Source organism: Mesocricetus auratus, unplaced genomic scaffold, assembly GCF_017639785.1.
Source record: "Mesocricetus auratus isolate SY011 unplaced genomic scaffold, BCM_Maur_2.0 Super-Scaffold_100004, whole genome shotgun sequence".
Classification (NCBI taxonomy): domain Eukaryota; kingdom Metazoa; phylum Chordata; class Mammalia; order Rodentia; family Cricetidae; genus Mesocricetus; species Mesocricetus auratus.
The window spans coordinates 27727081-27739353 of NW_024429189.1; the positions used below are offsets into that span (position 1 = coordinate 27727081).

At 42.1% G+C, this 12273-nt stretch overlaps 1 protein-coding gene across 13 annotated transcripts in view; it reads right to left on the reverse strand.

The window, feature by feature from the left end:
• Positions 1-230: 230 nt before the first annotated feature.
• Positions 231-12273, reverse strand: part of Ccdc148 (coiled-coil domain containing 148) — a 261051-nt gene continuing 249008 nt past the window's right edge. For all 13 annotated transcript variants that reach the window (XM_040745389.1, XM_040745390.1, XM_040745388.1 and 10 more), the window contains 3 exons: positions 6789-6906; positions 4621-4761; positions 231-498 (listed from right to left, as the gene is read on the reverse strand). In XM_040745389.1, coding sequence (XP_040601323.1) covers positions 352-498; positions 4621-4761; positions 6789-6906 — 406 coding nt within the window. In that variant the 3' untranslated portion in view covers positions 231-351. The remainder of the gene's footprint in view (positions 499-4620; positions 4762-6788; positions 6907-12273) is intronic.

Consider the following 12273-nt stretch of genomic DNA (forward strand, 5'->3'; position numbering starts at 1 on the left):
CTGAAGCATCCATAATTAAAAGTCAAATGGTGAAATAACAAGCAGAAACAGGATGTAGCCACGGAATATGTAATTTGTGCAAATGGTTATTTTGAGTTCCTCTTTATAGGAAAAAAAACCTCTAAAATAACAGCCTACCAAACAACAGCATGTATACCAAAGTCCCATAATTTTAGTAAATTTGGTAATAGTACGCTACTTAAAGGAAAAACAAATAAAGCACAAAATGGTGAAGATTATAAAAGGCAAAGTTGTTTAATAGATGCTATGATTTACATATCTGGTGGTTTTTAAAAATTTAGAAGTAGTGATGGTCATTATCCACATCTGTATGACATTTGCATATGCCCTCTAGATTTTGAAGACAGTCGACTCTGTGTCCTTCCTTGGAGGCTTCCGAGGACTGATTTTTGGCAGTATCTCTTTGGCATACAGTGTCTTATGGAGTCCAGCTTCTCGAAGCGCTAACTCAAATCGAAGTCTAGGATCAGAAGTTATCTGCAGGTATAAAGTGCAATTTAAATAAACAACAGCTTATTTACCTGAAGCAAACCTATCACTGATGTTCATATTTTCCCAAGTTGTGTATCTTTTTAAGGTAGATGGTTAGATGACAATAAAACTTGTTAGTTCCGTGATTGCAGAGATTTTTTTTGGTTGCAGATGTTTTACTAAAAATGCCCAAACAATTTTTAACATTATCACTTTCCAGTACATTACTTATTTCCAACATTAAACATTATATAGTACTTTATATATATTAAAATTATTAAATGATGAAATAAAAGAACCTTACTTCCAGTACTTTGAATATTTATTGCTGACTAGAATAATATAAATAAAGTATTAAGAAATAAGTCTACTTTAGTGAATACAATTAATCTTTAGGATATATTTTAAGAAGCTATCACTAAAAAACTATTAAGTGTATGAGTGTGTGTCTGAATGCACATATATGCATCACAAGGGTATGTAGTACTTACAGAGGCTGGAAGAGGAAGTGACAATTTAGTTAAGGAAACTTCCATAATTAAAAGTCAAATTTTAAAATAACAAGCAGAAAGAATGTGGCTATGGAATTTATAATTCTTACAGATTGTATTTATGGTGAACACAACCTCCAAAATACATGATAACATAAGTAACAGGCACTCCATGATCTCTGTGAATCTGGCAATATTAACTCACAGAACAAGAGCTGCACAGAGTTGAGTTTCTAGGTTGATGTTGGGAGCCATTTGCAAGAGCCTCAAGTGCTCTAAACCACTAAGCCATCTCTTCAGCCCCCTGAACATCTTCAAACAGCCCCTTTAACTTCACTGTCAATTAGTAATGTGTATGTTATAATCACATGTGTTACTCCTTGAAAAAGAGACTCTGAGGCTAGATTTCTATTCAAACAGACCTGGAAAATGCCCTACCTGTATCATGCTAAGTGGGAGAAGACACACAATAGCTTAACTTCTCTTCTCATTTAGACTTGACTGAACCTTAGTCCCTTTCCTGCACATCTTAAATGTTACCACTCGGTGTCACAATAACAGGTGACCACATATGGATGTATACCCAGTGAGGCATTTTACCTGAATCTGAAGTCCAAACCCCATGAAAAGATAAGGTCTTACATAAGCTTTGGAAGCTAGCTTCCTCAGTGAGTTCTGAGTGAGTGTAAGTAATGAGTACAGATGACCTGTGGTTGTGCCTCACATGGCAAAACACGGGAGGAGGGGTGGGTTGGGAAAGAAACAGCTGGGCAGCTGTGAAATCTGACTTAACCTTCTTTGAATCAGAGAGGGGGGAAAAGAGATCTAACCAGACAGGGAGGCCTCACATACAAATGCTGAGATGAAGCAGGTCAATTTTGGGATCAGGGAGTTTGGACAGAACACTGTGCCACTGAGGAGCTCTGTCAAGAAATGACATTTAGACTGGGGTGGTGAATTTCATAGTCTTGACATCTGTCCTAGCTAGTGCCATGGCGTTTGTTTCTGCTTTTAGCATGAAAGTGTGGCTACCTAAGAAGATGGATCTTATTATAAAGTCAGAATAAACTAAAATGGCAGGAAAAGAAAGGATGTGGAAGGGGGAACAGTCAGGAGTCTACTGTGACTGTCTAGACATGAAGTAATAAATACCTAATTGTGTCCGGAAGCAGCAGAGAAGAACCAACTCTTACAAATACTCCAGATGGGAGATGCAATGGCAACCAATCAGAAGCAGGGCTGGGATAGGGATGCATTGGAAGCAGGGCTGGGGTAGAGGTGCATGTGAGGCCAGGACTAACCCAAAGGTCCTTGTTGGAGAAATGACCATGTGAACCTTGGACCCAGGTTTTTCCTTTTCTGTCCCTGTTTACTCTCTCTTGCTTCCAAGGAGTCACACTCTGTGTGATGTGTGCCACTACCTCCCAAATTCTGCGCAGGACTCACTTTTTTCTTTAACCCCAGGGCTATGAAGCTTTAATATTTTCCATTATCCATGTTTCTTAGTAAAAAGTAAATGAAGAGGGAAGATTTCTCCTCCCCAGAGGCCAGTAATCAGTTTCTCAAAAGCACACTTTATACCCCTTTGCCCTAAACATGACATGAACAAAACTAATTCTCCCCAGACTTTGTTTCCCTTCTGTATTCTTACATGGTTAATGGCAATAATCTGTTGAGTTACTGCTGAATGCCAGGCAATATTCTAGGCAGCAGATATTTATTATTTCTAATTCCCACAAGAACTTTGCAAGTAATTATTTTAAAGATGAAGGAAACAAGCAGAAAGAAGTTAATAGTTTAGGCAAGTGCACATAACCAGTAAATCAAGGGTGTGGCTTTGAATTCACAATGCATGCTCTTCACAGGGGCCCTTGTCTAGGTTGGAATTGTGCTCGTTTTCCTCATCCTTCCCCTCTCTGCAGTCAGAGCTGTTTACGACTCCTTCACCACCACTCCTCTACCCCAACATCCATCAATTTTCTATTTGGGATACAAGAATAAAATACAAATGCTGCTGGGTGGTAGTGGTGCGTGTCATTAATCCCTGCACTCGGCAAACAGAGGCAGGTGGATCTCTGTGAGTTTGAGGTCACCCTGGGCTACAGAACTAGTTACAGAACAGACAGAATAGTTACACAGAGAAACCCTGTCTCAAACCACCACCAGCCCCCCAAAAAACAAATGTCATTACTTAACTTAATCTGTTTTAAAATATCCTGTCTACACACAGGATCAAGTTCAGATGTCTGAGTAGAAAGACTTATTGTGACTCGCTGTTGGACCCTAGCCCATTTTACTCTCATGTTTCAGCACTTAGCCTGTGCCCCTGCCCCTCCCTCTGCCAGGGAAACCCTGGTGACTCGCTCCAGCGCCTTAGGACTTTGCCCTCCTCTGAGTTTAGTTAGCCCTCTCCGGTGAAGTTGCTCTCCACGTTTGGCAGCTGGTTCTGGAGATCTAGCCACACCTTCTTCTGAGGAATTCTCCCTATGCACACTAACCGGTTTACCCTTTAAACTGTCAATCACCTTGAAAGAATTTAGCAGCTATTGCCCCAAATCTTCAGGTTCAGATCTCCATCTCTCTAACCTGCCAGCAGAGTTAACCATTCATTCTCTCCCCATACACAGCACAGACCTGGCCTTACCCTTGTGCCTTAAATCTGTATACAGTACTCTCCTTCTTGACCGGCACCCTCTGCTCTAATCCTCCAGGAAGGATCAGGCTGGCCCATGTGGGATAGAGCCAAGAGCCACACTCTCACAAAGAACCGGAATATAGTTGTCTATTTCAGAAATACCCGTTTGACTATTAATGAATGAAAATGTCACCTTACTATTCACTGTCCCATATGCAGCACACAGGAGAGACGCTATGGATTTATTTGGCAATGGGTCTCAGGAGATTTCGGCTTTTTTCTCCCCAGGTCTATAAATTCTTGACTGCTTTCTCCCTTAATTTTGGTGATATCCATTCACTCATATGTCCTCTTTCCCATCCTCCTCCTGCTAAAAGTTCTTTAGAATCTCCCTTCTCGGGTCCAGCCACATCATAAACAAAGTCTGAGCTCCTACCAACAGCTTCGTGATCCCTCAAAGGCATTTCCACTGAAGATGTTTTCTCCTTAGCTCTAAACATAACCTGGGACAGCTGGCTTCAATCCTTCCTGTCAGTCTCATTGGTTGCTTATTTAATGGGATTTACATTGTGAATTTAGATATAAATTCGTAATACAATAGAGAAATCTTTGAACTGCAAACTAATATCAATAACCTTTTTTCATTTTTAATTTAAATTAGAGACAAGCTTGCTTCACATATCAATCCCAGCTCCCTCTCACTCCCCTCCTCCCCTGCCCCCCCCAACCAGGCTCAATAACCTTTTTATATCAATGAACGTTTGAAAAAAACGTTCTTTTTTTTAGCGATACACATGGTTTTAAATTGTTTTATGTCACAATTCTATAAATTTAAATTCATTCAGTAATTATGTATTGTCATTTAGAAGTAAAAATGTGCTAATATATAATGTATTTAAACATAAATCTTGAAAATAATTTGTAACTCAAGGCACACACTTGGGTAGTTCTTCCTACCCTCAGTGTGGACTTCGCACCAATGCTGCTAAGTCCCATAGGTACCTGCTTCTCATTGTATGTAGTCAATGTGAAGAGTGGCTTTTGAAGGATAAATTCATCTTCACTTCCAGTGCCCATCCTAGCTTTCCATGCCATTGTATCTGACATCATTCTAACTGGATCAGATTGAACAACAACAGCGACCTGAGAAAAGAGAAAGCATGGCCACTCAGAAGAGGGGACAAGATAAATGCTTCTGAGTAAGATTATAGGTTTGTTTAATGACCATTAAAGAAGTGTTATGAAATATAAAACTTCGGAGGAAAGAGCCAGGGATGTTAAATTCAGGCCACTTCTGGAGCTCTACAAAAGAATTCAAACACTTGTCAAATGATGCATTTAAATACCGTGATCATTCACTAACGATTAAATAGTCCCAATTATGATTGATTTCAGATATAAACTTATTTGTCTGATAAAAATCAAGTGGAATGCTACATAGAAAACCGGTATATCCCATCACCTTGAAAATGACAAAAAACAACAAAATTCATTTCAGCAGTCGATTTATAGTTATAAGTACCAAGACCGTGAGGCTTTCTGGTGAAGTTGATTGTGCCCTCATTACTGGACAAGAAGGGTGAACTTCAATCATGCTAGGCAAGTAGACTCCCTGGGACTATTAGAGATGAGTTACCTTTCTACTGTAAAACTGCAGAATCATTTTAATACAACGTCATTGTCCTACATAGTAATAGCAGCTCTGACCCAAAAATCTTAATGAAAAGAAACCATTAATTTTGTCAATCATATGTACCATTACTAACACCAGCTTGTTAATTCTGCAAGTCAAGTCAAGTAAATGGCATGTTAATGCCATTTCAAAAATATAATAAAATGACCAGGGTCAAATGTAATTTAATTATTATAGCTTTCCTAGTTCAAATGCTTATACTACACTTCTAAACACTGATTACAGGTGATGGAAACAGAAAACTTCTTCCTACAAAAGACTGGTAGATAGAAGGAATTCTAGTCACATGTAATCTGTAGTTATCAGTTATATTTGTAACAAGAATATATCCAGTAATTGTGACTTAAGTTTGTCTCCAGAAAGCCATAGTATGTAATTCTTTGCTGATTGAATAATCTATGTTCTTATGCCTTGAAGTCATCTCTACAACCCATTTTATTGCAGAGGATGCTGATGTGAGAGCTGTGTCATAGGAGTCCCAGTTGACACTTAGTAGCTATGTGACTTTGGAGAAAGCACCTGGCCTCTTGGTTTCTTCTTTTACAACATGTGGGCATTGAAAATACTTTCCTTGGAGGCATGCTGAGGAGCATTGGAACAAGTCTTTGCAGTTAGTAAGTGCTAACAAATTTGATCTCCAGTTACTGCAACCAATGGGGCAGGGGGTACCATTATTATTCCCATCTTCCAGATGAGGAAATGGAACCAAGGCAGGTGAAATAAACAACTCAAGTTTTTCCTGCCATTGAGCACTGCCAGCTGTTGCAGAGCTGAAGGACACCCAAGGTCAAGTCTCATCCAGGACTCTGTAGGACTTCTACTCACTTAGAAAGGAAAGTACACAGCCACTTCCTATTGACTAGGCTGTGCTGTTACCAGTCCAAGAAATCATGGGGGAGTCAGAGTTTAGAAAAATTACCAGAGAAACCATCTCTCATTTCCCAGTCTCTTAAATCCCTGCGTTTGCCATGTACTGTCTACTTCCATCCACTTTTGCCTACTTTTATTAGGCAAGGCAATGGGAGGACTTTATTTCTATACAGAAGGGGTATTTGTAAAGTGGTACTTAACAGGCTTGTTGACTGTGGGATTGTTCCCAGCAAAGGTTCCCACTCCATAGTGGATTATCTTGCTCTACCACATTTTTTGAGGACAGTCCTTTGACTGGAAACAGTTTCACTGCTGCAAACAAATACTGTCTGGATAACAAACTAGGGGAGATATGTACACATTTAGACCTTGGGAGAGCTTTTTGAATGCTGTAGATAAACTTCTTTAAATATATTAAGAATTAAATATATTTAAATATATTAAGCTGGACCTGATTCAACATAAACCTAACTGACTCCTGGGAATGGAAATCATGTCCTAGTTTGGAAGAGTTACATTTTATATAGCAGATGTCATGAACTTAGTCCCAATAATAATATCATTAGCACACATACAGACATTAAAAAATTTTCCAAATTGGAAACACCTGTTTTCGAAGGGTTTCCAGGCGCCTCTCTCTCTCTTCTTCTTCCTGAACTTCTTGAAGGGCCATTTTTTGTCTCTCCATCAAACGCTTCTCCAATAATTCTTGTCTATATTTAACCCTTGGGAAAAGAGACACAGTACAGGTAGGTGTGCCATAATTGACTCACACAGAACACAGATAAGAGTGCAACCGGAGACATCTCAGAAGGGACCTCTCCCCCACCAGTTGATTCTACTTGTTTTGATTTCTCATATCCAAACAATGAGGAGGAATTTACAGTAATTCTAGTAACCAGAGAGATACTGGAAAGCCTGGAGCGAAACCCAGCTGAGCTCTGTGTTTGCGGCCACCATTTAAAACACTGACCCTGCCAGCAAGCTGCCAAAGCTACAGCTGCTGTGCCCTGAGCTGCTGTGCCCTGAGCTGCTGTGCCCTGAGCTGCTGTGCCCTGAGCTGCTGTGCGCTGAGCTGCTGTGCGCTGAGCAACAACCACCCAACCCTGAGTTATGACCCAGCCTTCTGATGGCAAACTTGAACAGAACTCGGGCAGTTAGAAAGATTGCATCCCTGAATAAATGCACATACTTTTAGAAAGCAGGGCAAAATAAATTACTGTAATAATGCGCTTAAATTATTTAGGTTACTATTACTTTAACCACGCTTCATATATGGCGTGGCTTAGTGAAGAAGGCTTGTGGGCATGGTAAGACACTTTAAAAATTGCACTCTGACATCTGTAGATGGCAGCAAAAACATGACGTTTTCCCTTCAGCATTTCTTTTCCATATCCTTTCAAATCATTAGACATTAAAATGTGGTCCACTATGAGCTCACCTAGCCCTCTCTGCTGCCTGTATTGGAGTAGCCTCGATTATTGCTGTCTTCATGTTAAAATGATTCTATTGACTTACAGAGGTGAGATGCACCATTTTACAAAAGCAGGCACCTGAGCTCTCAGGAGGATTAGGTTATGCTGGCTTTCTCTCAGTGACAGCTTAGGTTTAACTCGCTTTGTCGCATTAGTCACAAGTGCCCTTTGCCCTTAGTATACACAACAGTATTTTCTATGGCGGCATTTCCGCTAGACCTTCTGTGATGTGGGTTCTGATATTCACTGAGTGCTCATGAGGCAAAGGTCTTGTGCTAAGTGCTTTATGATTTCTTTTTTAGGCTTCACAATAATCAGGTAGGGGTATAATTTTGTATGTATAATTTTGTCTTTTAAAGATACAGAACAGAGGCTCAGACAAATGGTGTAATTTGTCCAAAGCCTCCTGCTCATTAAGTAGCAGAGCAGAAACATAACCCGGAATGACTGTTCTCAGCACACAAGCTTAGCCTCCACCCCCTACCCCCTGCAATTAACCTCTGTGCAGTCCTCCTCCCTAGATCTCTCCTCCTACACCAATTGCCCCTAAACACCTCCTGTGCTAGACAGTGTGGGCATGCTGAGAAAAAGTCCTTTTTGGACGTTTATAACTTAACATAGAAGCAAGATGTGCGGAAGAACCAAACAAAGAGTTTTCAGGGAGTACAAATATGGTTCCCTGGAGTTAGAGAAAATGGGATGGCCACTTGTTGGAATGTTGGGGGCACAGTTCAGGCGGTAACAAAAGCTTCATGGAGGAGGACTTTGGGGAGGCAAGGAGTGTAGGAACAAAGAGGATGGGGCAGTCAGTGTGGGGTTGGCACCCAAGAGTGGGCACCTTTCTTGTCTTATCCTAATCACAGAGAGCATGGGGCAGAGTAAGCAAATGGTGGCAGGGAGGTACAGGAAAGCCATGGTGGTCTGAGCCCGCCAGTCATACCGTTCCCTCACATGTGCTTCTGGGAGAGATGCTCTGGGCGCTCTGCTTGCTCAGGAACTGGCAATATAGGAGAAGCTCGGGGAGGGAACAGAAGGAAAGCATGTAAAACAGAAAAGTCACAACAAGATCTGAGAAGGGCAATCTCAGCCTTCTTCGGAGGCCATGGCCATACTATTCCACTCTTATGTGTCAGGAGTCAGTAGCAACCCAACCTGTGAATCAAAGGGTCACAGATCAGCAGGCTCCCTGCCTCCCCTGCCTCCTTGTGGGAAACCGTGTTTCCCATTCTCTCCATTTCACTAAGGCGTGACATGACACAACCTCCTTAATGAGGTTCTACTCAATTTAAGCACTGAGTACAAGCTAAGTGAACTTCTGCAAAGGTTCAATTAAAAGATACCCTGGGACTTGCCAATTACCATATGCTAATTCTCAGAACCTTGGAAAGTTTCTCTTCCTGTGGGATCTATAGGTTGCTTTGTCTGCAACAAAGTTTTTGTCTGCTTTGTGGGATAGTAATAGTCGTTCTTGCCAGGGGAGGTTGACTAGTGAGGAAGAAACTGCAAATGAGACTATGGCATTTATTTATGCTTGTATCATGGCGAAGGCTGTGACAGTTCATGTTGAGGCTCATTTTCCACTTAATAGATATTTATTGAACTCAGTGCTAGTCATGAATGAAATATTGCATCAGGCATGTGCAATCAACATGGGTGATAAGCTCCCATCTTTGCACAGCAGACACTCCAACACAAGTTTCAAGACGGGGAAACTGTGAAAGGGAGCTTGGGGGGGGCTTTGATGGGACAATGAGGCAGAAGCCATTGGGGGAGGCACCTCTGCCAGACTTGGGAGTATGTCTGAGAAGTATTGTGAACCTGAGACCCAAAAGAGGGATCCCTTCCAGCCAAGGGGCAGAAAGCAGGAGTGGACTAGGAAGAAGCAAGTACCATACGCAAGTCTAGAGATGAGAGACCATGTTAGGTTTGAGGAATTGAAGAGAGACCCAGTAAGACCAAACACCAATGTGGAAAGATGAAGGGCGACATGGACTCAGGCTGAAGGGGTAGGATAGCCACACCGTGGGGCTTTGCCAGCAGCAGAGAGCACTGACTGCTGCTCTTCACAAGGTCCTCAGTCCAATTCCCCCAGGAACCACATGGTGGCTCACAACCCTCCATAACAGGATCTGATGCCCTCTTCAGGAATGCAGGGCTACATGCAGAGCACTCACATGGAATTATGTATGTATGTATGCATGAATGTATACATATATATAAAGTTAAAAAGATTTCCTTTTAAAAAAACAAAGAAATGGAGTATGATTCATTTCTAAAAAAAAAAAAGAGCACTTAAGAAAGGGGACAAAGGAAGAGGAAACAACTTAAGGAAATAAGGAGGATAAACTAAGCAGCCCCAAGAAGGTAAGACAAATGATATCTAAAATGTCAAATGTTACAGAAAGACTGACTGTTATCCAAAGCTATTATTGCACTGAATTAACTGTGGGGAGTCACTGGTGATGCTGGCAAGAGCAGACAGTGGTGAGGTGGCTGAAGACTTCAAGGGGTCAGGAAGAAGGAGAAAACCTTTTGGTAAGACTGATGCAGGTGGGAGCCAGGCACGGGGCGGGGCTGCAGAGAGCCCAGCTCCACAGGGAATGTACTTAAGGTTATCCAGACAGCCTTGACCTTTGAGAAAATTCAAGGGCATGGACAACACAGTGATTCTAAATTCTTACAGATGCTGTGGCTTAAACTCAAACAATGCTTTGCTTAAACGAGGAAGACTCCTGGCGCTACTTTGGCTCTGGATAGAAAACTGTCTTTTCCTGAAGAGAAGTGATGCAGAAAAGAACTCTTGGGAGAAAGCCAAATACTCACATATTCATGGGGAAAGAAAATGGCAACACAGTAAAGCCAATCATTTGGAAAATTTTCCACATAAATACTTTTAGTCATTTGAGGTAGCAGATTTTCTCCAAATTAAACTGTTGCTATGAAAGTCAATGTCAGGAAATGGCTAAACTCAATAGTTCTTAGGCTGTGCACTGAATCCCCAAACAGGAGCCCGGCATTCATTTCTCACTCCATTTTACGCTCCCTGCGTCTACAAAGGTGGAAAGTGCTGCAGAAGAGGCATTTGTAACTTCTCTTGGGGGAGGAGAGGCATTGTATTGTTCACAAGCAACAGCTGCTGCCAAGTCAGGCCAGACATTCACAATAATTTGAGGAGGACTTTAAGCTTGCCGGCCTTTGGGAGGCTGGAGGGATGGTAAGCCCTTGTGTAGAAGAAGAGAACCTGTGTATCACTGAGGAGACATGAATATCTACTGCACCCTAAGAAATGAATGAACCTCAAGGTGCAGCAACAATGCCTGGTGTTGGGGAGCCCTCAGTAAGACCTAGGCAAGCTTACATGTGCAAATCTAGGTCTTCCTCCTACCTGGAATCGTGGGGATAACTGCAGTCTAACCAGCTATGGCAAACAAGGCTTGCCAAGAAGGGAACACATGGGCAAGCACTTCAGTTAAGAAACAAGAATATTATCATAGTATAACATAAGCAGACGGTGAATTAGAGCAGAGAGGCAGAGTTTTAGTTAGGGTACAGAAACCAACACTGAATTCCCCACTCCCATGCACTGGGAAAATGATTTGCTCCATTGAAGTAAACTCTGTTTATAAACAAACTTCCTCCATAGAATTGAAGCCATGAGCTTGAACATTCAACATGACTGTTAAACAGGTACCTGCCGCGGTCTCCCCGCCAGAGGGACACTTCAGCAGAACCATCTTTGAGATGGGATTTTACCAGTTGGGACATCCATCTGAGTTCAAACCTCACTCAGAAGATTATCCTTCCATTCCACCAAATGGAGGAGAGCCTCCCGTTAGCAGTAGGGTACCCAGAGAACAACGTGTAAATCAAAACAGAGGTGAGTCAGGAGCCAACTCCTTCCCAAAAGGAGTCTGTCCAAAGCGAGCACTGAAACTCCGGACCACAACACTGTGCTTCACCCCTCCAGCCCCACGGAAGGGGAATCAGCCCCACTCAACTCTGGTGGGAAGAGCATTGGCAGAGACCGATTCCCACAAGGGGTTGGGTGAGTCCTGACTCAAGGCAGTGACACCCTGGTGCAGATGTGCCTGAGATGAGAACAAAGCACATCTGCAGAGGCAGGAATGGATGGACCAGGCAAGCCCCAAGCATAGGTCATTCTTCAGCTCGTTCCTTTGCAAGACTCCTGGAACCCAGTTCCCGGCTGAGTATCGATACAATTCATCAACACTGCTCACTTTTCACATCCTCAGTGCCAAACAATACATCAGGTGCTCAGGACACAACAGTGAAGAAAACGAAAAGAAATGCTTCCACGCTGTGGTTTGCTTTGTATACAGATGGCTAAGTCGCCACTTTGTTAAGAGCCAAGTTGTTCTTAATAAGTTAGTTTTGGGTGATCACATGATGGGTTTGAGAACCATTTCTTGGATCACTGTGGGACAATGGTACTTAGCTGGGACCACTAAACTAAAACCACTGGAATTTACCAAAAACAGATGCCAGGACACTACCAATTCCATCAAATCCTACTGGTGAGGCCCAAGTGCTAACACTTGCTTAAGACATTCTCCCAGCAATGCTAATGAATAAGAGTCCAGGTTGAGGACAACACCA